We start from the raw sequence: 25,485 nt of genomic DNA, 5'->3' as shown, positions 1-25,485 counted from the left end.
CCTCCCCTACTCTTTCCCCTCACTCCCCCTCTCCGCTCATCCTGGCCGTCCTCCTCCCCAGGCCATGTGCTGTTTTGATATCAAGGACCAAGTAAGATAACCAGCTACTAAGACCAGCCACCCTACCCCAAAGGCAGGGGAAGTTCTCAGATTCCTAAAAGACGCTTCTGGCTTTTCCATCTCAGGTCACATGCTCTGTAATCCTCAAGGCAATGGGACATTTCAACCCTGGGTACTTGAAAATTCAGTATGCTACTTTAAGCTGCCCAGACACACATTTGATAAACCAACCAATTCAGAGCACACAAGCCAACTTCACCCAGACACTCTGGAAAAGTCTTTCTAGGGTCTGACAATGAACACTCTAGAACTGACCTTTCAAGACTGCCTGAGAGGATGGCAATCATGTATAAAAATCAGTATCATAACAATGTATTCTAACAAAGACATGTCAATCACTAGCAGTCAACTTTGGGGTTTTTTTTCGGGGTGGTTGTTTTTGTTATTTTGGTTTGGGGTTTTGTGTTTGTTCATTTGCTTTTTTTTTTGAGAAAGGGTTTCTCTGTGTAGCCCTGGCTGTCCTGGAACTTGTTCTGTAGACTAAGCTGACCTTGAACCCAAGGATTTACCAGTCCCTACCTCCCCAGTGCTAGAAGTAAAGGTGTCTACCACCATACCTGTTCAACTTTGATTTTTTTCAATGTAACACTAGCACAGCAACCAAATTCAATATGTTTATTAGAAGTTCAATTTAAAAGAAAAAAAAAATCAGGATGAAGAGATGGCTCAGGGGTTAAGAGCACTGGCTGTTCTTCTGGAGGACCAGGTTCAATTCCTAGTACCCACATGGCAGCTCACAACTGTCACTCAGTTATACAGGCAGGCAAAATGCCGAAATATGAAATCAAAATAAATAAATTATTAAATTATTTTAAAAAAGCATGTGTACGAAATAGGGGACAAGAGATTAAAAATGACTGAAAGGCTAGGGGTGTGTGTAGCTCTGTAGAGGAGCACAGGGCCCTGGGCACCAAAAAGAAAAGAAGAATGGACTAACTAGAGAATATGGCTGCATCTGGGCAGAATTTCTTGGATGTAACTACAGAGATGTATCACTCAAACAGGGACAGTATCTTCTTTCAAGCATGTCTCAGTGTGACATATTTTCCAGGGTTTAGAGTTAAATGTCTTAAGGGCTACAATTCTGACTTACTTGCCAGAAAGGAAGAAACTGATGCACATAGCCAGAAGGGAGAGAGAAAATGGAAGGGTCCAAGCAGCTGCTAAGCCTGGTGAACTCCATGAGGCCCACATGGAGTGCTTTCTCCACCCTCTGACCTTTCAGGGGATACGCAAATTTTCAAAATGCTACTTGCAGTCTCAATGTTTGGGGGGGAACTGAGGCAGGAAGATAGTGTATTTGAGGCCAGCGTGTTGGAGAGAACAATGTTGGTACAAGGGAAACTTAACAAGACAAAGCAAAGAAGGAAAGAAGAGGGGAAGAAAGTAGAGAGGGAAAACCTGCAGAAAATACTCCAGAGGCCAGACAGTTTACTTAACTGCTGGTTTAAAACCAGGCCGATAACACTGCATGAGTCACTGTGTTTTGTGTACCCCAACAGAAAAATACTACATACAGAAAATTTTATAATGGTACATCTTACTTGCAAAATAGAAAATATACCAAAAAGAGCATGGTTTCCAAAATAGTCTGTCCCCTTGCCTCCAGGTATCTGATAATGGTCAAACACCAGGCAGAGCCCCCGGTTCCAGTTTCACTGCCCACCAACAGCACAGCCCCACAAAGTCCCGACTGCCTACTGAAGATCTAGGAGCAGGGCCACCAAACACAACTGCAAGCAGGCTGCACAGGAGTTCCTCCTCATTCAAGGAGGACAGTGACTGATGACAGACCTTCAGATCTGGCCTGGCCTAGCTGAGGTGGCCCAGAACTTCCCTGCAGCCTGCCCTCTCCAAAAACTTCATTTCTTTCCACACTGCCCACTCTCCACCACACTTGAAAGACAGTGCCGTTGGTTCTTTGCTTTACCTGGAAAAGGCAGGAAAAGAAAGCCAGTCAGTCCTGTTGGAAGTGCTTGCTAGGACTGAAGAACTCTGTAAAAGAAGCTAGTGACAAAAAAGAAAAACAAAACAAAAACAAATAGACAAAAAAACGAGGGAGATGGGTCGCAACAGCATCTGGAGAAGTGGGCTGGCTGACTGGCTTCTAGGTGGAGCATGGGAGGAGACACAGGAAGGAGCCAGAGGGGAGCGGAAGCACAAGTACCAGGACAGGGCTGGAATCTAGAGGACTGCCTGGGGCTTGCTTACTAAAGCTTGCTGCAGCCCTCCAACAGTTATCTCTTAATCCGACCCTGGAAGACACCAGCTGGCATCAGTGCAGAAGTAACTCCCTAGGGCATGTGAGTCACCAGGCTGGACTGCTGCTCTATTCCTCAGGGCTGGGGACCTTGCCTTGTACACCTGAGGAAATGGCCCCTAGCCCTGGCTTCTGGGCTGTGCAGGGTCACTAAAGGCTGGACACCAAGATCTGAGAACGGAGACTCACACAGATTGTGAGCAGCACACTAGGATCTTCCTCTCACCTAGATAGGATAGAGGTCTACAGGCTTCTGGGGTATAGGCAGACAAGCCAGCCCTACAGGGGGGAGAGTTCTGAATGACTAGGGACAAGGAAGCAGAATTGCCTTGGTGGCCCCTCCTCCCCACTGCCTGCTGATCAGAGGCCAGCCTGGAGGGCACTGTCCCACTGAGATCCTGCAGTTACGCAGGACCCAGCAGCAACTATCTCTGTGGCTCTCCGAGATGCCCTGTCCATATGCTAGAACACAGGCCCAACGACTTTGATACATACACACCCACACACGTACACACACATTCTCAGAGAAACTGGGAAGTCTTGAGATTAGCAAGAACAAGGTCAGATGTAACCTGTCTTCTTAGCAACACAGGTGCTGGCTCCCTGTCCTGAATCAGCCAGGACAGGACAGGAGGCTAAACAGGCCTCCCATGCTGAGGAGCTCACAACTTCCAGAAGCAGCAGTCCCATCAACGACCAGCTCCATCACGGGTCTCTACCTTGTGGGTGACAGAGACCTGCCAGCAGAAACTGGTGGCTAAAAACTCCAAAACCTGGCTGGGCATGTGACTCACTCCTGTAATTACAACACAGGAAGGCCGACATAGGAGAACATACAAGTTTGCTTGAGCTAAGCTACATAGTAAGTTCCAGACCAGCAAAAGCTACAAAGTGAGACCTTGTCGCAAACAAAAGGAGGAAAAAGAAATCAGCTTCAAACCTCACACCACCCCATGTAGCTCAGTTCCCACCCCAGCTCAGTGGAGTGCTCAGCGAACCGAAGGAGCCGCAAGATAAAGCATGATTCCACTAGCATGGGATGGGCAAATGGCTTGTCCTCACTGTGCCTCCATCCCCACCAGTAAAGCTGGAACAGTACAGATTCTTCTCTAGCAGTACTAAAGAATTTAATAAAGGGCCCCATGAGCTCCCTTGCACCACAAGGAGCGCGGACCATGGTCCAATCACACCAGCGAGTGCTGCATGCACAGGCTCTAGCTCAGCTTTCTGCCCACTGATGACACTCACCTTCCTCTATCACTGCTGAATTATCACTCAGTAATTATCCAGCTCTGTGGCCTACTTCAGGAATGGCTGGCTTGCTAGGGATACACATCTAACCCAGCCTTTCTCACCAAAACCTCTGCCAGGGTCCAGCACTCCCTCAGTGGCCAGTAGAGTCAGAGGTAGGGTAACGACACCAACATGAAGTTGGTCTTCAGCTTTTTCTTCTTAGGGTTGCTACTACTATGACAAAACACCAGTACTAAAGCAACTTGGAGAGGAAGGAAAGGGTTTATTTGGCTTAAAATTACACATCACAATTCATTATCAAAGGAAATCAGGACAGGAATTCAAGCAGGACAGGGACCTAAGCAGGACATGAACCTGTATGAGGAGCTCATACAGAGGCTATGAAGGGGTGCTGCTTACTGGCTTGCTCAGCTCACCTTCTTATAGAACTCAGGACCACCAGCCCAAGGATGACACTACCCACAATGGGCTGGGCCCTCCTCCATCAATCACTAATTAAGAAAATGTCCTACAGGCCTGTCTATAGCCTGATCTTAAGAGGCATTTTCTTAATTGAGGTTCCTTCCTCTCAGATGACTTTAGCTTATGCCAAGATGGTTGAAAACTATCCAACACACATCCCAAGACCCCATACCCTAAAGCATCTTCTCCCAGATCACATGGTTGTCTTTAATATACACAAAGAGGTGAACACAATATGAAAGGGATGACATACTGTTAAACTTCCTCTTCCACAACCTCCCATGGCTCTCTCTGGTATACTAGGTAGAAGAGAGTCAGGAAGTTTCAGTGAGCATTTGAAGGAAGGAAAGCACACAGTGAGCATCTGACTGTCTACTGTGTATTATCTATTACATCCTTTAACAATGACCCCTAGAGTTGGTCTTACCACCTACATTCTACAGATGAGAGCAATGTGCCTAAGCCATGTCATCCAGAAGCAGCAGAAGCAGATATGGAGGCCAAGTCCAAGGCAAGGCCCCTACCGCCTACTCCCAACTCCTCCCCTCCCTGATCAGGCCACCGTTCTGTGGCCTCAGTGCTCACTGTTAGCCACTGAACACTCAGAAATATTCTATTCTGCCAGCAGACACCTACCTGCCATTGTGATGATCTTCTGTCAACCCTTAAAGGCCAGCTCTCAAGTTACCTCCTCCATGAGATTGAGCTTCACCCCAACTGTGTTTAAAAACAAAATCAAACTTTTTCTCCCCACTGTCCCACAGGTGTCTTGTCTCTACCCTCAAGAGAACACAATTTCTCAGGTCCAAGTTGCCTGGTTTTCATCAGCTCCCTGCTGTGGCTAGACCTTCCTGACACCACTGTCACGCATTAGGTTGTCATGAATAAGCAAATAAACATATGCTACTCTTCTAGACTTACAGACTCCAACACACAGAACAGGCACAGCAGACCTGACATTCACTGGGACAAGTGCTAAACAGAAGGGCTGGTCTCCTAGGAGTTACACTGGCTAAGAGTTCATCTCTGGCTGGCTAAACCTAAACACTTTGTATAGCAACAGCAGGATCCGCATGATGAAGCTTTAGCCACCAAGAAAACTCCTACACAACAGAGAAAAGTGGTCCTGTGAACTGTGGGAACTATGTCTGAAAAAAGCCTCAGGGCCTCCCCTGCATCCTCCTACACTGGCTCCCTACCACCCTCATTCCTAAGACAAGACACAGAAACAAGTTATAGATGCAGCTACCCCGAAAGAGGACAGGATGGGCTAGCCTCAGCACAGTGCCTGGCTCTAACTCTGTATAAGCCAGAGATGACTTTGTGGAAAGAGGAAGAAAGACGAACCTTCTGTCCTGACCCACTTTTCTCTGAGCTCAATTCCCAGAGCTGGCAACATAGCCCCAAAGCCAACATCCTTCTCACCTGGTGATGTTGACGAGAGAAACCCATGTTTACATTAGGGCACCCCAGACTGATCAAGTCTACTCTGAAACTTCCAGTTCACAGACGAGAGACCTGTGTCCCTGAACTGGGCAGGCCTCGTCTACTAGCACCTGACCTGCACACACACTCACAATCGCCTGAAGATGGCAGAACACATGTAACCTCTGCACCCCTTCTTAGATGGCTATAGACACTATGCAGATGCGACACATCTTTCCCTAGATCCCAACCAGGGCTGGAAACTGGGGGTGTAGCTCAGTAGCACAGCATTTGTCTAACATACCTGAGACCTGGGTTCCATCCCCAACACCACTGCAAAATAAGTAAATAACCAGATAATCAAAACAGCCTCCTGTGGAGACCAGCCCACACCTTGGTTCTGATCCAGGAAAGCTTGACAGGATAGCTTTCAGAAGTTCCCAGGTGATTCTGAATGAGTCGTTCCAAAGACTGAGCCTATAGAAGATGAGTTCCCAGCTCAGCAATCTGCCTACATCCTTGAAAACATTCCCACCATTTGACCTCAGAGTACTGCTTCCACCTGCTTATCAGTGGAGCAAAGATGCAGGTAAAAACCAGTGTGTAAGGAGCTGATCATTACTTCCGTGGAGAATGAGGAACTTTCAGGCAAGGACATCACTTAATGTGATCTATGTTTTTCTTCTCTTAAGAACTGTTTATGATTAGTTTTGTTGTTTTGTTTTGTTTAGGTGAGACAAGGTATCAAATGGCCCAGGCAGGGCCCTAAGCCACTGTGTAGCCAAAGCTGCCTTCAAACTACTGAATCTCCTGCCATTACTTTCCTGGGGCTGTGAGAATGGACCAGCCTACTTTATCCTGTTTCATAAAAGTGCTTTTTTGGGGCGTGGGGGAGGTGTTGATAAGACTGTCTGCTTTATTTCTCTTTTGATCCCTCGTACCTTCCAAACTCTCTATGAAAGCCATTGTTAATTATATACTATATGAGCACTCTGACTCCAAAGTTTCAGACTATTGGAGCATTTTCAATTTAGATTTGGATTTTTTTTCTTTTTCTTTTTTTTTTTTTTTGTTTTGTTTTGTTTTGTTTTTTAGACAAGGTTTCACTGTGTAGCCTTACCTTGGCTGTCTTAGACTCACTTTGTCTTAGACTATGCTGGCCTCGAACTCATGGAGATACACCTGCCTCTGCCTCCCTGAGTGCTGGGATTACAGGTGTGTGGCATCATGCCTGGCTAGGATTTGGTATTTTCAACCAGTAAAGTCTATATAAATATTTCCAAATCAGAAAAACCCTACAATATGGAACTCCTGGTCCCAAACATTTCAGTCCAAGGTTACTAGCCTATAATTATTTTTTTTAATGAGCAATCTTTTCATTTTAATTACTAGCATTAGACGTAAAATCCAAGCCTAGTTTAGTTAGCGATAGAGGATCTGGAAGAATCACAAATGGTACCTACTTTACTCGAACATGAATGACAGAGCATCTTCCCTGCAGTGCCTAGGAAAGATAAGGTTGGTTCCCTTTGAGCAGCCCAGCAAAGAAGTTCACCCCTTCCCCAAAAGCACTAGATACTGTGTTCTAGAAACTGAAAGGGCTGTGCCTGGTCTTTTTTTTTTTTTTTTTAATCATCCTAAAACTAAAGTTTTCTGATTCTCTGTGTTATGCACCTGCAGTACAGGGCATCATGAGCTTGACAAACATGACAGTGAGCACTTGTCATTCCAATGAACTGTCTTAAAGGACAAGGACCACACTCCTCCATTATGTCCTCCAAGAGAGGGCAGGTTTGGCAAGACCAGCTGACACATGTTCACAATGCCAGGTTTAATGTGAGTGCCAGTTCACTTCTTGCTCTATAGTTACCTGGACAGTCATCTAAAAGGCTTCTGTCGCCACTGCATCTACTGTCCTGTGAACCACAGCCATTCCACCCATCTCCTGGGTAGCTTATCAGCATGGCTAGCACTAGAGTTAAGGCCACTTTGTGTGAGCAATCCGTCTGAGGTTGCTAGCCCTGCCTAGGCCCACAGACGCCACAGAGTCAGAGGCTAGTAACAGAGCACAGCTAAGGCCCTCTCAAGAAGACAGCAACAAGAAAGCAATGTGTTTCTTTCTCCCTTGTCTAACTTATTTCCTCTAAGCCCAGTTCCCTACTTACACCACAGATGTGAAAATAGTCTATGTTCTTGCAAGGTAGGTGGTGTTTCATGTTATCAACCTTCTCAGTCTGTTGCTTACTGTGTCACCCATCTCACTGTTGCAAACATTTCTGCTAAGTGTTAAGATTTTTTTGTTTCTTGTTATGGCTGTTTGAGACAGGGCTCACTGTGCAGCCTTGGGTTGCCTGAACTCTGAAGAGCAGGCTGGCATCAAACTCAGGAATCCTCCTGTCTTGGCCTCTTGAGTACTGGAATTAAGTGTGTGCACACCACACCTTAAGCATTAATTTTAAGAGGTACCATATCACCTATCAGGTATGCATCACCTCTACCCCATGGTACCATGGCCTTGGTGACTGGAGGCTCACACTCATCCACGTGCACATTCTGCTCTCCAGGGATGAACACCTACAAAGCTGCCTCTCCAATATAGAACAAAGCAGTAAATAACCAGGACCTTTGCCTCCAGGCTTGCAGAAAAACTTGCAGGGCTGACACAAGGACTGAATCCTCAGGGCAAGGTTGTGTTGAAGGTATTCTGGGTCATTCTGAAGTATTTCTGGGGCAGCTACAGCAGCTGAGGTTGGAGTTTCCACAGCCCTATAGCGATGGCTACTGAATAATTTCTACTTTTTAGTTCGTGCACGTCTCAGGTGTAGGAAATGGCCAGAGCTCAGTGTCACCCCACACCACACCACCCAGAGAAGAAAAAGAAAGGCATCTATCATAGAGAAGCATAGCCAGCACAAAATGGAAACAACAAAAATCTCCACTGTTGGGTCAGGAAAATGGCTCTGTGGATAAAGCATTTGCTGCTCTTCAGGGGGCCCAGATTCAGTTCTTAGCACCATGTGGTCACTCACAACCATTCTTGACTCCACAGCCAGAGGATCTGACACACTCTTGTGGCTTCAACGGGCACTGCATGCGGTGGTGTAGAGATATATATGTGCGTAAAACACTCATCACATAAAATAAAAAGAAATCTCCACTGTGAGAGTTTGTGGCCTTGAGGGGCCACAGGCTGCCAGAGCACAAAGCTGCACACTACCTAACAATCTGATTCCAACTGCTCCAAGGGACCAGGTCCCACCCAAGGAGGCCAGCTGTTGAGGCAGGCAGCAATGGCTCAAGCCTTATTTACAAGCATCTGGTCATATCACCAATGCCTATGGCATAAAACTCATACCACATGCCACTGACCACATGACCTGCCAGCCCCTAAAGTAGTGTACACTGTTCAAAGAGTCCCCACAAGGTCAAATCACACTAAAGGTCACAAAACACACACAATCGTCCTGCTCACTTCATTACAGACCAAACTTCTGCAAGGTGTTGAGGTGGGAGAACACAGTATTTTTAACCATTATCTAAGTGAACAACTTGTTTTAAATGTGACATTATAGAGACATGTGTCCTCAAGGTGGCACTGAACCACAGGCTTGTGGCTCAACTCATTTTTGCCTTTGCGGGGCACTACCTGCAAGACCTCAGGTAATAACTCTCTAATTCTGTCAATATCAGCCTCCTTAGGTCTTCCCACTTCCAAATAAGGAAACTGAAAATGAGAGGGAAGGCAGTTTACACTGGTACCAGAACCTCAGATCAAATACATCAAACTACCTCCTGAATACCCCAGACATCCCTTATCTGTGTCCTCACTTCCAAGCTTGGATAAAGACTCCTGCTGGGTTGCTGGAGAGATTGAAGAAGAATAAGATTGCAATAATAATAATAATAATAATAATAATAATAATAATAATAACCGAGCAAACACTCCATGCAGCACTAATATCCATCTGCTGGGCACTCGGCCACCTAGAGGCATGTGGCCACTTCCTATGACATCAGACCCCCACCCTTCCTCTCTGGAACGGAGGAGGGCAGAGCAGCAGAATAGATTCCACTTCAGACGTCACAATGCCATGACCTACAGAGAGTACAGGTAGCAGGGCATAGACACAAGCCTAGAGAGCTAGTGCTCAGTTCCCGTTGGTCACCTTGCTCCATCACGTCCTTTTACCCAGAGGGCAGATCCACACATGGCACCAAATCACAGTCTCTGCAGAAGATTCACAGATGCTCATGTCCCAACACTGCAAGCAGCATTCTCAGGTGTGAAACTTAGGGAAAGCTGCCATTCCAAGACACTCACCAACTCAGAGACAGCCAGTAAGACCTCAGAAGACTGGGAAGGCCAGTTGCTCTATGTCCTCACCAGCCTCCTTCTGTCCAGAATGTCTTCATTCCACACAACACAAACCACAGTCAACAACACTCCTTGTCCAGCCCCTGAGAATGGCTAGATGTGGTCTTCACAGGCTGTAGCCCGAGGCTGGTGAGCCTGGCCTCATTCTTCCCAAGTCTCCCAAGTAAATGTCCTGTACAGGAGCCTGAATTCCCATACAGACCACCACTCATGAATGGATTCTCTGCCGTGTCGCCAAGAACAGCCATTCTTTGCCTTGAGCACCACCCTCACTGTGTCTGCCTCCTTCCTTTCTCCTCCCCAGCACCTTCCAGCCTTCAGGCCCTGCACCCAATTCAGCTTGCCACATGCTTCCCTTCCTTAGGCACCTTCCCATGAGTCCAAGGCGCTCACCTGTGTTCCTAGACACCTGCTCATTCAGTTCAGACTGTCCATGAGATGATAAACTCCATGGGGAGGGAGGGCAAGAGCCTTCTTTTACACACAAGACCTCTCCCCATAGCCTAGAAACTACAAAACAGGTTACAAGCAAGAACACAGTAAGCCAGGCTGGCAGCTTCCTGGTATTTCTGAAAGTGCTGAGACTGAACAAAGGAACTCTTTGGGGAACACCAGAATTCTCATATTCCTATGAGAAGAAACAGATTGGTACTCAGTATGGGTATGAAGCATCACTCATGGTTAGTACTGAAAAACTTCTCATCCTCAAAGCCTCAGCACTTAATAGAGTCTGCTACAAAGCAGTGACCAGAGGCAGGTGGACAGAGGGAGAGAGGCATGGATAGACAGACAGATAAAATTTAGTGTATTGAGATCTGCTCTAAAGTGTGATTCTAGTGCAAGAGGCCCATAAGTGGGACCAGTTTGACTTAGTCTCCGAAGCTTTTTGTATGTGGGAAGCTGGAGGCAGGAGAGTCATATGAGACTTGACCACTTCCCACAGAGTTGGGGTAGCTGACACTGTACTGCTCCCTCTCCGTGGGTCTGTAAAACAGAGCAAACCTACATCCATATATATACACCCTGACATATATATATATTGTGTGTGTGTGTATATATATATATATATCACCCTGACATCTTCTATCAGAAATGAGAAGGAAAACATAAGGATGTGGAAGCAGTCACATAAAGACCCTGAAGTTCATCCAGATCTAGCTACTGTTTTCAGGAAAGGACTGTACAACTCCAAGTTGGGATTTTGTTTACTTTCTCCCTTTCTTCTGGATCCAGTGCCCCTGAAGCCAACCATGTGGTTGGCCTCTGACTCAGGGTCTGTGGGTCTCCAACATGTTATCTTTGGAAAAAGTTTTTCCCCTGAGACCAGAGACTCAGCAAAGCTTTCCAGATTGAACTTTGACCTATGACTAAGCACCAAGGAGTCATGAGTGGCAGTAGCAGAGGTTTTTGCTGCATCACAGGAAGAAAGCCATACAGATGCTCTTCTTGCCAAAGGCAGGCCCATTCTATGACTCAGCACTAAATTTAGACTTCATGTTCTGGGACTATCAAAAGCCCTAATCTGGCAACAGGTGCTCAGAACCCAGTAGCTGAGTGCAAAGGGGATAGGATGCAAAGGGGAGGGGTCTCCCAGGCTCGAGACCCAGAAATCTCAATGGGGACATTCACAAGAAGGCCTGCAGGAGAAAACAAATGCAGCCTTTATGAAAAAACTGACAAGGACTCCAGCACTTGCCAGCCTCAGAGCAGCTGCTGGTGGCCTGAGTGAGCAGTGGAACTCTCAACACTGGCCTAGTTTGCCCAACTGTAGAACACAAATATCAACCGCATGGGTTGTAAAGGATTGGGTTCATGCCTGGGAATAAAGCTGGAGCACAGCTCAGCACACTGGGGTATCCTGTTACTTGCCCATGCTCGTGGTTAAGCCAGGCCCCACATGAGGAAAAAGCAGCCCAGACTTCCAGACATCCTGGCCAGGCTGATCCAAGGTGGGAAGGAGATCTGGGTGCAGATCTGACACTTTGTTCTCCTAGTTTTCCTGTGTAAAACAGGAACCTGAGCAGACTAGTCTCTAACATCCTTTCTAGCCATGCTCTCAACGGCTGAGGCTTCTTAAAAGAAGGAAGTAAGGGCTAGGTTCAGCAGCTAAGAGCACTGGTTGCTCTTCCAATAGACCCAGGTCCAATTCCCAACATCCACATGCAGTTCATAACCTTCAGTGCCCGGGGAACCCAGGTCTTTGAGGGCACCAGGCACATATGTGGTACATGGACATGCATGCAGACAAAGACCAAACACACTAAATAAGTAAATAAATGATAAATACTTGAAATGAAAATGAAGTCATGAAAACAAGTCTATCCAGGAAAGAAGAGAGGTGACCTGAAACAAACAGAGATGGTTGCAACTATTGAAAATGCCATCATGCTACTTTCAACATATGGCATCTTAACAAATTACACTTAACATTTATAGATATAAAAGGAGCTGGCAAGATGACTCAGAGGGTAAGGCACTTGTCTCCAGGTCTTATAACCCACATTAATGGTCGAAGGAGAGAACATATTTCTGTGGGTTGTCCTCCAACCTCTACATATGCACAACGCCTCCCCGACACACACAGAAATGAAATCAAAATCATGCTTCTTTCCATTTGTCTGCTATCTTATCATTTTTAAAAAATGGCTAGACAGATTTTCACCACTTGTGGAAAATATTTTGACAATAACCAAAAGAAAACAGATTTATTTTCAGGTCCAGGACCATCTCAAAGAGTCGGACATGTACCATGTAGACATGCAAACCAAGAGAGAACACTGCACTTATAAAAACACAGACCTAGGGGCTTGGAGAGACAGCTCATGTTAAGAGCACTGGCTGTTCTTGCAGTGGACATGAGTTCAATTCCCAGCACCACAGATCAGCTTTCAACCAGCTATAACTTCACTTCCAGGGGATCTGACACCCTTTTCTGACCTCCATGGGCAAGCAGGCACACTTTTAGCTGGCATACATATATACACAGGCAAAAAGATGCAGTCACATAAAATAAATAAGTCTTAAAATGTAAAAATTGACGTAAGACACCTTTGTTGAGTGACAAGCAGGGCAGCAGCTAGGGTGCGAAGTTGCTTTGTCACAGAAAGCCCCATAGCATACAGGTCTGTCCAGCCAGTCAGACCCTTCCATGGGCAATTGTCTCCAGAGAGCTGCTTCCTACACAGGCAATTCACAGGGGTTGGTTAATGTGTCAAGGAGATAATGGTTCTTTTATGCCACGTAGGGTGGAGACAGCTAGTGATAGTGTTTTGTTTTGTTCTGTTTTAAGATTAAGAATTTTTCAAAATTGAATGAATGAATGATTAAAAATGAATAATAATAAATAAGTAAATAAATAAATGAATGAATAGATAAAAGGGTGACTGCTACTCACAAATGACTGACCAGCTGCCCAACGGGGCTTCAATGTACTCTCTACATATCACTGTCCTGGGTAGCAACAACTGGTTTCTCATTAGCCTCACTGGGTCGTTTGTCATTTTAAAAAAGTTCACATCAAAAAGAAATCTAAAAAAAAAAAAAAAAAAAAAAAAACAACACAGAGGAAATACATGCAAGCAAAGCTCTGCAAAAGGCAGTCTCTGGGAGCAGCCATGACTCACCCCATGAAGGAAGGTACAGCTCTGAGGCAGCTCTTCTCTCTCCAAGCATGGGGCTGAGGAAGGGGTCTCCATAGACAGTTTTGTAAAAGTATCCAACCTGAGCCTGATGGTGGTACATGCCATGAGTTCCAGGACCAGCCTTCATGATGAGACCCTGTTCCCTCACCTCCCAAGATTCTCATGATAACATCAATTAATGCAACAGCTAGACCTTAGAAAAATCCACATTTAATTTAGGTGATGAGACAAGGAAAACTGAAAAGCAGCTTGGCCTAAGAAGGCTTAACTGATCCAGAGGAGGGTGCTCAGAATGAGCCATAGCCCCTTCACGGATCATGCTGGTATTGGGGTGACCTTTGTGGACCCAGCACTTAGCAGAGCAAAGATAGTAGAAGCAGGGACCAAGCACATAGTGACAAGTGGTGGAAGGAAAGGGCACACACACAGATAAAGCTGTGACTGTGGCTGTAAGGATTTTCCCCTAACCAAAGGCCATGGTACCTCATTAACCAGGAAATACCTTAATATGAGGGACGCTGGGGCAGACAAGGGTGAGTACTGGCTCTTTTGAGACAGACCTGCGATATTTTTAAGTGAAGTGAAATGCTAGCTGCAATTTGTTTTAAAATTTTAACTGCAGGGATCTGCGGTTGCTGGGAGAAGTCACTACAGCTACAGGGTGGCTCATCCAGTCCATTTCTACTTGCTTAAAAAGACAAAACATTTAAAGTGGGAGAGGTGGGAGAAAGGGCTTTCCTTCATTTGAGCTCCCTCTTCCCTCCCACTGTCTCCCCTGAGGTCCCTGTGCTCACCTCTCTCGCCCAAAGAGCATCAGCCTCACAACCTCCTCGGTGTCCACCTGAGAACAGGAAACTAAAAAAGTCCTTGTCTCAGGGCCAAAGCCTCAGAAAACTAGTCCACCAAAGAGCCATGGCCTCCTTACTGATGGACACCCGGCTTCCTTCCTCATGGCAGACACCCCAGATTTGCCTGATCAGCTTCTGTCATACTAATCCCATGCATGGCCTGTGTCCCATGATGCCTTTTGAGTCTGCATACAAGCTGAGGCTGTTGCTACACTTAAGGGCAAGCCACTACCAGCAGGCACAGTGACAGCCGCCCTCTCCAAGATGCTCAGAGAACACTACTGGTCCCTTTCACAGAAGGGGGAAAGGAAGTCCTGAAGGTTAAGAGGCTGCTGGAGTTGCAGAGTTCAGGATGGAAATACTAATATGTAAACCTAAATTGCCAAGCCCTCAAGTGTGTGATCATGGCTTTCAACTATCTCTAATCCTAGAGCCTTGCTCCACAGCTCTAATCCCACCTACAACATCCAAGCCATCTGGACCATCCATTCATTCATCCAAGTCAACCATCCTCCATGTCTTTCTCAGAACAGAGACTAGCTTCTTTCAAAAGCTCAGCAGAAACTTATCCTTGACTGATAGTTACTAGGTCTCCCCAGACCTGTGGCAGCCAAGCCACCTGAGCACTCCCCACACATCCTCCCAGCACCCCTAGAAGCCCTGACTTGTAGTCTAAGGCCCAGCCTTGCTGCTTTGATCCTGGAGAAAAGCATCTCAAAGGATAATGTCCATGAAACCAACTTCATTCTGGTTAAGCATCATCAGGCCCAGTAAGAAGATGTACCTAAAATCTGACAGCTACAGGCCCCAGAACTACACACGTCTAGTTCAGCTGGCATCAGAAGCTACAAGAAGAGAAACATTTATGGCTTGGGTGCTACAAATAAGAGAGGGAAAAGGACAATGGGTAATACATGCTCTGTTCCTGCCTGTGTCTAATGTTGTGGTTTCTGGGCTGTATTTCTCTGAACACTGATGCATCAAGATATCCCCTTAGAAAAGGACTTTGTGGTCAAATCAGTCTGGAGCCATTCTAGCAACGCTCCAAAGCACACTGGCCCACAATTGCTCTCAAGAGCTCAATATTATGGAGTTAGGCCTGCTCGAAGCAGCACTATCTGAATGCACTGGACCACAGTCAGGCCAAGGCAAAAACAGCATCCTTATCCCATCAAACCAGTGCTCAGAACATGTTTCTGGGGACATGTTCTGGGGAAATGCTGACCCAGCCCTTTTGAAAGAACATCTTGGTTAGAGGTCTGGACTCAGGATGAGAAAGCAAACTAAGCCTGAGAGTTCTGAGAAGCAGAAATGCCCACCATATGTCAGGCTCTTCGGGGTGATGATATAAGCGCTGCAAAGCAGGAGGAAAGGAGTCCTCCAACCTTGGCTTTGAGCTCTAAATTCTGCTAGAATGGTACAGTTGAAGTCTGGGCTCAAAGGAGTCACCAACAACTTCTGAAATTAATTCCTTTGCATCCAAAGGAGCTGCCCAACAACTTAGTAACAAGTATTTGGAAGGGTATGCATGTCCGTGTGTGGGAGGGGGCATGCCCACACATATGCAACTGTATGTTACACTTCATTTTTCTCAAAGGAAAAAGGTTAGAATTAGGCCTCCACCCCGCCCAAAGTTAACGTGTGAGGGACACAAAGCAAACAAGAGGACAGTTCTTTAAAAGCTTGCACAGGAAACTGCTATATGGTCCCACCTGTCCACTGAAGCAGAGACTTGTCTAATGGATACTTTTCTACAAAATGGAGAAGTTCCACAAGCAGATGATGATACGGGCTGCCCAACAGTCTAAAAATGCCAAATACCACCAAAGCACACACTTGAAGTGCTCAGACTAGCTATTTTCACAGTTTATACTTTGTTGAAGTGAGAACAAAATGGCTCACAGTAAGTATTATGGTATGAAACTCTTACTACAATTAAAACAAACAAACAAAATCATATGAGTTATGACCCTCAGACTGAAATGAGTGTCAGTCATCATGCTCCCCAGTATTAGAGGGCTGGATAGTCCACAGAGGACACCCCAAATACTTGTTCAGGTGAAAATGTTTCTGCAGTACTTTTGTGGAATTCAGCCTCAAAAATATCACCTAAGACATAATGCAAAGATTAACAATCTATTCCAGGGGAATGATGAAGAGCAAAAAGGGGGTGAAAATCCAACTTTCTCTAGTTCTATTACATTTAAAATCCCCTGCTAAACACATCAGGCACCCCATCAGGAAGCAGCATAGCTCAGTATTCCTGCTCTAAGCCAGCTGTCTCTGCAACCCACAACTTCCCAGGAAATCACTGCACAGCTTCCCTCCCACTGGGGCTGCAGAAGGCACAGGTGCTTCATATAAAGTAGGGCCAAAAAGAAACAAAAAAATAAGAGAGAGAGGGAGAGAAAGGGAGAAAAGTATTTCTCCTACTCTACTTGCTTTTTCAGGAATTAGAGAGGCAGAGTAGCCAAAACCACTCAAAACTAACAATGAAGCAGATTAACAGCAACCTGATGTAGAGCTGAAACCACCCCACAGAAATCCACTCCAACATAACCATCACACCTCCAGGACTACAAGCCTCCTGGGGAGTCCTCAGAACCTCCACAGGACTGAGAAACTCCCCAGTCAGTGTTTCACCAATTCTGTTTTTGCTGTTGAACAAGGGGCAGGAAGCCAAGAGGCTCAGCCAAGGTCAGGATGGCACTTAAAAGCAGATCCCACATGGGGGCTCCTCAAGGACAGCTGGCTGATGTTGGAGTCAGAAGAGGAAAGGTTGCCTCCCACAACTCGGAGCAGCCAGCCCTACACTGCTAGTACCTGCTGGGTGACCTTGAAGACTTCAGTCACCAATGTCATACCATCAGCTTCCATCACAGACATAGTGAGAGTGGTAACATTACTGTGTGCAGCTGAGAATGCTCAAAGAGGCATCGAGAATATGACAGTGCAGGCAACCACCTCCTGGAGATGATGCGCTTGAGATCCATAGCCACAGAGCCTGCAACCCTGACACCTGTTCACTGTTCACAAGGAGCAGTAGCAGACCTTCAGCAACCTGTCCATTTCCGGTCCCACTGCCACCATTATGTGGCATGGTTCACCACACTAACAAAATGCCCTTCCTTTGTTCTCAACGCTGATTGCCAAGCAGCACCCTGAAGGAGTGAGTGTTTTATAATGGCTATATTTGGGCTGAGCTCAGGAGAAGGAGAATAGGACCCATGGTACCATACACAGGAGAGAAAAGCTTCCAATATGGCAGGCAGGGCTCATTTGTCCTTTGGTCTAACGTCTCCGCAGGCTTGCTGACAGTATGGTTAATTAGAGGCCTGCTGGGAAACGCATGAACTGCTAAAATTGTCCGAGTGAACCATCATTACAAAAAAAGGATCAGACTTTGCTTCATTGTAAAATTTCCATAAAAACTCCCAACTGCAAGTATTACAAAAGGAAGCTTTAAAAAAAAAAAAAATCCTGCTTTGTAATTCTTAAAGTTATCTTCATCATTAAGCACAGAATTCTCCCAGTTCCAAACTTTCATTTCCCCTGCTAAACATTCAGCTATTAAGATCTATCCAAGCAAAAAAATAAGCTCTTGCCAACCTGTGGCAAGGACAGGGGCAGGTAGCACAGGGCTCAATTTCCCCAGAACAACACTGACAAAAGGACAGAACTGGAGAGTCTTAAGGGGACAGTCCAGGCCCTGTTCAGTGACAGTCATTGCTGGGGAATGAGGAGGAAGAGAAAGAAGAGGGATGTTTGCCAGGCTGGGGTGTTTATTCGACTTTTTCTGAGGTTTCTTCAGGTTCTTCTGCCTCTTCTTCTCCACCAACCTTCCTGGGCCTGGAGCCAGGGGATTCAAGAAGGTGCAGCAGGGTGAGGTCATGGGGATGGGGAAGGGCTAACCTTGGCGTTAGCATACTAAAGACCCTCGGTATGGCCCAGAATATAGAGCCCTCTCAGGAAAGCCTGGATGAGACTAGAAATCCAGGTCACCTGACGTTAGGGTACATGTAATAGGTTTCTACAAGTTTAGATGACCACCAGCCTTTCCACCACCAGGAATTGTCTGAAATGACGTAACGCAGCAAAGACACACATTTAGGAAAGCTAACTGTCCTGATCAGGGCCTAGTCACCAACAGCCCACTCCAGCAAGGATCTAGGCTATTCATTTTACCAAGGATGGGGCCAGGCATAATGTCTATACAATAACCCTCCTGTTCATCTTCCTATACAATGTCTTTACAATAATCCTCCTGCTCATCTTCCTATACAACATCTTTAAAATAACCCAACTGCTAATCTTCCCTTGGAGAAACTGTTTCTTTAAAAACTGCCTTGTACTAGAACAGGTCACTAATAATGAAGACAGAGTCAAACCAACCTTAGCCTTATAACTTTAGTCACAGCTACTCTGCCTCAAATGAGCACAAAGCCCTAGTCAAGACAATCAGAATCCTTTGAGATTTTTCTGCCAGGGCTGACTGAATAGAGCTGCCTTCCTTCCCTTGCTAGGACCAGGGAACATAAAGCCCACCAAGACCTAAGGCTACATTTCAGGCCTCTAGAAAAGCTCATAAGATTCAGATGACAATTATCTCTCATCTGAGTCAAGGTTTTAGAATATGCAGCTATATGTTCCCTAACACTGGTGTAATGTTCTTAAATAATTATGTTTAGGTGATTCCACTTTATATGACCATGATGGTGTTTGCTTATGGAAATGGCACTAGATTAATATAATTTTATGGGGCTACTGTCAGAAATGTGGCTTGTAAGAAATGACATTATGACTGTATTACATATCAGTAAGTGGTCCTTTTTGCCTAGGATGATTTGAGCTAAAGTTTCATGGTGCCCTGAACAGACAGAACTGCAACTTGCAGAAACCTCTCTTAACCAGGACACTCAGGTTCCTCTGCAGCTTCTCTTCAAATAACACAACTTTGAAAGACAATACTAGCTTGAGCTTATACTTCTGTCTCTTCCCCTGCTTATCCCTCAAGGCAGAGTGGACTGAGCAAAAGTGGCTGGTAGCCAAAGGCAGCAGACAAAACAAAGACCCTAGCCATCACCACAAAATAATAAATACCCCACATCTGGCAACACAAGCCACCCACACTAGTCTCGGGAAGAGCCTCACAGGGCTACTCCTTTCTGAATGGAGAGAGGAGAGTGTAGGTGGGCATGGTGGGTCACACCTGCAATCTCAGATTCAGAAGGCTGAGCAGAGTCTGAGCAAAGAGGACATCCACAAGTCTGAAACCAGCTTGGGCTACAGAGGAATACGCCATTCCAAAACAAACAGACAAAAAAGAAAAGACAAAACATGAAAAGGGCTTCCATCCTTACCTACAATGCCTATATTTCAGGGGACATCCAACCTCTGACTAGACCCAGGGTCACAGTCCCTGAGGCCTCTTTGACACCATCCATTCAGAGCCAATGTCAATCCTCCCTGTTCTGGCTCCTGTATTCTCTACAGTCCTTCCAGTGTCTGCTGTTCCCCCTCAGGGGGCTGGAGAGATGGCTCAGTGGTTAAGAGCTGATGTTGCTCTTACAAAGCAACTAGGTTCAATTCCCAGAACCCACTGGGCAGCCCACAAGCATCTGTAACTCAAGTTCCAAGGAATATGATGCTCTCTTTTGACCTCTGCATACACACAGTGTACCTCCAAAATGCAGGCCAAACACATATGCACATAAAATACATTTTTAAAAACTCAGGTGTGGTGGTGCACAATTTTGATCTCAGAACTTGGGAGGCCATGGCAGAGGCACGTGGATTTCTGTGAGTTTGGAGCCAGCTTGGTCTACAGAGTTAGTTCCCAGACAGCCAGGGCAACAAAGAGAAACTTTCTCTTATAAAAAAAAAAAAAAAATGCCAGTCTCTCCTCCATTTTTATTTCCACTTCCTCAGCAGATGATCCTATGCCATGCTCTTCATGTTGGTGACAGCAAGTCAACCTCTTTCTAGGAAATAAAAAAAAAGGCACAGGAGGAGGGAAGGGTTATGACTACTCTAAGCACATGGGCGGTGAGATCCAGCAGGTGGCCAATTTCTGTCTTCCAGCCTGGCATAAATTAATTTAAGATGTCCTTGCATTTAGATGGCAATTAGTCAAAGCCATACTGGGCACAGATGAGAGTTCTGGAGGAAGGTATACACTACAGTTTATAAGAGCGCAACAAGCCTACTGCTGTATCTGTCACTCAATAGATCTACCTCCCCTTAGGTGCCCCATTGCCCAAACAAGGCCTCAAGAGACATGGCCACACTCCTGTCTGCCTGCACTGCAGCCCTCCAAGCCAAACCCGAGGAGCTGGATACCTTATTCTTCCCTGAAGACATTTTGCCCCCTGAAGACTGAAGCAGGCAACAGGGTAACCTGAGCCCCACCATGCAGAAGAACACCCTGAGGCCCAGCACAGAAGTAGAACCCAAGGATCTCAGAGAAGAATTCACATGTTCCAATCAAATTCACAAGAGAAACACTAAAGGGGTAACATAATTCAACTCTGATACAATAAAAGACACAGGAGACACCAGTTGCCTAGTAAATGGCAGTTCTCACCTCCTACCGTCACCAACTGGGACAAAGGAATTAGTTCCTTCCCTATAAATCCATGTGTGAGCAAGATATCAGAGTTCTTCATGACCAATATCTTCAAAGGGTGGTGGGAAGGCCTGGTCATCTAACAGGAGGAACCACCCAAGACAAGAAACAAGAGGGAGGCTCCTGGTGTCTGTCACCTCTGTGCCCTCTGATCTTCCTGGTGCCTGACACTGGCCCTGAGAACTCAATGTAATGAAGATACTAAGACACCACTCTGTGACATTGGGGTGGCCAAAAGTCAGTGAGCTGTGAAGCTAAGACACAACATGCTCAACAGCAGCACATCAGACTCAGAACAGGAGCCCCTGCTTCCCCCTAATCCAACCTTGTTTTTCTCTAGTCACAGTATTACAAAGACACACAGACACTCACTGACTCACACACCATGTCACTCTGCTCACCAAATCCTCCTTGATATGTCTTTCTATATCAAGTGCTACTCCAGTTTCTTCTAACCTATTAAGTAGATGGAAATTATTTTTCTAAGGATTTCATGAACCTTTTTGAAGCAATAGAATTCTGATGTGTAGATAACCCAATCCAAAAACCACAATCCAGGGGTAAATCTCAATCCCATTTTTTGGAGGTCAGGAGACGTCCCCTAAAAATCAGACTAGAGGTCACACCTTCCCTACAGGACCTGAAGGGTGTTCTTAAGAAATGGTGATCTGTCCTCTAGTTTCTCTAGTACAGAGATTAACCCCAGGGCTGACACACACACACATCCCTGTGAGGACTTCTAGGCTGCCCTAACTTCTGTGCTTCCTCTGAGAGACTCATGCAATCATATCTCTGATTAACCTCCTCCTTCAAAAATAAATAGATAGAAGCAATAAGAAAGGAAAAGTCACTCTGATAAGGTCCTATCCTCTCTTAGCTGCATGTGATAGTCCCTTCTAAGCAACTTCAAAGGGATATTCAAAGAGACTACTGGCTTTGCCCAGGAATTCCAAATAAACCATACTTTTAGGGACAGACTGCAGGTCTAAGGGACAGAATATGCAAATGCCAGGAGTCCAAGGGGAAGGCAGAAGGGCATTCAAGAAATGCTGTTATGTGTCTGTAAGTTTTGCCTCTCTGTATGTCAGTTTTCTCCAGCTAGAGAAAGGACTGTTGAGATGGCCCGTAGAGACGAGAACTGCTCCCAGGGACACCTAATAAAATCTCTCCCTTTATAAGTGTAGCTTTTAACAGTCCCATAAACGGGTCTTCTCAACCTCTAGCCCACAAGCTGCTAGGGGCAGGTTTTATTTTTCCAGCTCTCTTCATTCACTAGTCTTTTACATATGCGTCTTTATTGGTTTTATTATTTGTATTGATCCAACTTAAAACAAGAACAAGACCTACCCAAGACACACTTGCTATTCAGAGTCCCCAGGCTCTGAATATGTTTTCATAAATCACAAGACAGTAATCCTAAATTCTTGGTATTCAGTACTTCCTGGGCCTTTTAACCACGGCAAGCCACAGTTTTCTTTCTGGCAAAGCAGGAATAATAGATAGTTCACATGCTGTTAACAGCGATTAAAAGTGATAAGGTAGAGCTCCTGCCACAACAGATACTATACATGCCTGGCCTCATCCTTCCTCTGCAGCATGCCTTCTTCCTTGTCTAAGAGGCTGGCTTCCCTCTCCCCAGCCCAGTCAGGAGAGTCCTACAACTAGTCACAGCTCCCAGCAGTACCCCTCCCCTGCACACACTTACAAATCAGTCACTTCCAAGAGAGAGAACACAGGGATCCAAAGGGCACCACTCAAAGGAATCAGTCACCAGCTCTCCTCCACCAAGAACTCAGAGCTCTCATGGAGGGCACTGAGCCACAGCAACCACTACTAAGATTTTCCCATGGTGCAATGCAACTTCCTCAACTTTTCCAGGCCCACAATTTCCAAAGAAACCGGGGAAGGAGTTGTGCATAATTTACAGCAAATCTGGGCGAGCTAGGAGAATAAGATCCAGCGGGGGAGAAGGAAACAGACACAAAGTGAAGACTCGAGTCATCCTAAAACCGGGTGGCAGAGATCAAAACTTAAGGGATCTGCCCTTGGCCTATAGACCCTTCCTTCTGATTGCAACCTCTGGCTAAAGAAGGGCTAACCGACCTTAGGGCTAAGTGAGGAGCTTAGAAAAGGGGCTAACCGACATCCTTCCAAAGGTGTCCTCCGACCTTCAGCCCGCCACAAGACCTGATGGCCTCCGGAGGACACTGCAGGAGTGGCAACAAGGGGAGAGAAGACAAGGCTCTCGGTAAGGGGTTATTGTTCCCAGAAAACCACAGGACCAAGGCAGAAGGTGTGAATTCGGTTCCAGGCATCTGTCCCTCGCACGGTAGGCCAAAAGAAAAGGTGTCACCCGCCACCATACAGGTACAGCAATGGCCACGACAAGAGCCTCGGCAACCCCACCACCACCACTTAGTGAGTTGAAGAGAGAAGGGGTGGCCAGAGGGCAGAAGGGGCCTCTCGGGACTGCCACTCACCAGCGCCCTCTGCGGACTGCGGCGGTCCGACGACGCCGTTCAGGTAGAGAATGGGCAGCAGGTGAGGCTGAGTCTTCTCCAAGGCGGCTCTCAGGTCCTGGAAGTGGTCCTGCTCCTTGGCCAGGAGCAGCTGAAGCAGCAGCTCCGCCTTGGCGCCTCCCGCCTGCTCGTCCAGCTGCCGCCGCTCCCCTGGGCTCAGCGCTCCCGCTGCCTCGAGCAGCCCGAGCACGGCCTCCACCTCGGTCATGGCCTGAGCCAGGCTCTGCTGACACTGGGCAAGCAGCTCCCGGCGCTGCGGCTCCATGGTGGCGGCCCGCGCCGCCCGGCCCCGCCCCGCAGGAAGGCGCTCGGGCTTCCCGAGGCCGGCGGGCAGCACGCCTAGCTGGGAGGCAACCTAGCGCGCCGGGATTCCCGAGGCGGCGGGACCCATGGGCCGAGGCCTGCGCGCCCAGGGCCGGACGACCAGGCGGCGTTCAACGGCCGCCTCCCGGGCTCCGGGGCGCAGCCATGTTGGCTGCGGCGGCGGAGGCGGCGGGACTGGAAGAGGAGGAGGAGGAGACGGAGGAGGAGAAGGAGGAGGCGGAGGTGGGGACGGCGGCACGGGCGCGCCCCAAGGCCTCGCAGCAGCTAGGCATGCCCCCTCCCGCTCTGCCCCCGCGCCCACCGCCCCGCCGCACTCTGCGTTCGCCGCGGGGGTGGGAGGAGGGGGGAGTCGCTGGGCGCCGGATGGCTCCGGCCCGGCTCCCCGGAGCTCCCTCACCGCCAGCCACACAGCCGCGGCCCGCCCCTCTGGCTTCTCTCCTCCCCGGCCCGCCTTCTGCCTGGTGGAGGTGGCAGGCAACTGAAGCACTGGGCAGAGAAGTGTCCAGACCCGCTGGCACTTAGGCCCCGCTATTGGGAGAAACAGCCCCCACCCCGTTCACATACTGCCCCTAATCCAAGGTCTTCTGACAATTCCTAAATAAACCAAGGACGCAACAGAACCCTCCCTGACTTAGTTTAGACATCTCCAATTTAAGACCTCTCCAGAATTGATGACCATTCTCCCAATAAAATCCCCCAACCTTCCTAACAGTTACTAGCATCTTGCTCACCTGTAACAGAGCTCCAGGGTGAAAGGCAGTTGGATGTTTGCAGGAACTGGGGTGTGCATAAAGAGCATGTTCTGGGGGCTGTTGGAGCTTTCTGGCAAGACAAGTGGTCATCTCAGTGTCACCCCAGGATTGTCACAAATCAGAGTTTCCTTGCTTCCCATAATGACTTCAGCCCAAGAACATCTACCTTCCATGACAGCCCTCTGTGCACAACCATTTACCTGGGTCTGAAGCCAAAGCAATTGTCTCCAGCAACCTCTCCCCACCCCCAGTCCTGGTGTGGCTCTGCATCCCAGGGAAGACTGCAATCTGTGCGTTAGAACCACTGACTCACTTGCTAAGGCTGGCCAAGAAGGCTTTCTATGGCACTGTCACCCAACGTACAGGTGTGTCACATGTCCTTCTTCTTTGAGAGAAACCAGGGCTATTTATAGGGCGCACACTGAATAGTGACGAGAACAAGAGAACCAGCCTTAGGTTGCTCTGTGCCTCAGAAGGAGGTTCAAGGTGACAGAGAACCCATTACCTCTGCCCATCTGGTTTTTCCTCAGCGGAAAGGGGAAAAGCGAAAAGCAGAGCATCAGGCCAAGGGTTCCCAGCTGTGGCTTCAAGAGTAAGTTCCACAGGGTCACCGCTGCGCTGGAATAATCTCAGCATTATTGTGAGCTTGTGTTTCTGGGCTGGGCTTGACTGATGGCTTTATCACTTTGTTTGTTTGTTTGTTTGTTTGTTTGTTTGTTTGTTTCTCTGTGTAGCCCTGGCTGTCCTGGACTCACTTTGTTAACCAGGCTGACCTCAAACTCACAGAGATCCACCTGCTTCTGCCTTCTGAGTGCTGACATTAAAGGCATGTCCCACAAGTGCTCCACCTTTTGCCACTTTCTTAAGGCTTCTATAACCA

At 47.2% G+C, this 25,485-nt stretch overlaps 1 protein-coding gene across 2 annotated transcripts in view; it reads right to left on the bottom strand.

Annotated features, from left to right (window-relative positions):
- Positions 1-23,866, bottom strand: part of Dlg5 (discs large MAGUK scaffold protein 5) — a 111,907-nt gene extending 88,041 nt beyond the window's left edge. The window contains exon 1 of one of the 2 annotated variants that reach the window (XM_055605816.1): positions 23,491-23,866. In XM_055605816.1, coding sequence (XP_055461791.1) covers positions 23,491-23,794 — 304 coding nt within the window. In that variant the 5' untranslated portion in view covers positions 23,795-23,866. The remainder of the gene's footprint in view (positions 1-23,490) is intronic. The other variant, XM_055605817.1, reaches the window with a different exon arrangement.
- Between the last annotated feature and the right edge of the window lie 1,619 nt (positions 23,867-25,485).

Source organism: Psammomys obesus, unplaced genomic scaffold, assembly GCF_907164565.1.
Source record: "Psammomys obesus unplaced genomic scaffold, mPsaObe1.curated_primary_1811, whole genome shotgun sequence".
In the NCBI taxonomy this organism is placed as follows: domain Eukaryota; kingdom Metazoa; phylum Chordata; class Mammalia; order Rodentia; family Muridae; genus Psammomys; species Psammomys obesus.
The sequence above is the reverse complement of the archived record's forward strand: the minus strand, read 5'-3'. Positions and strand labels throughout refer to the sequence as shown.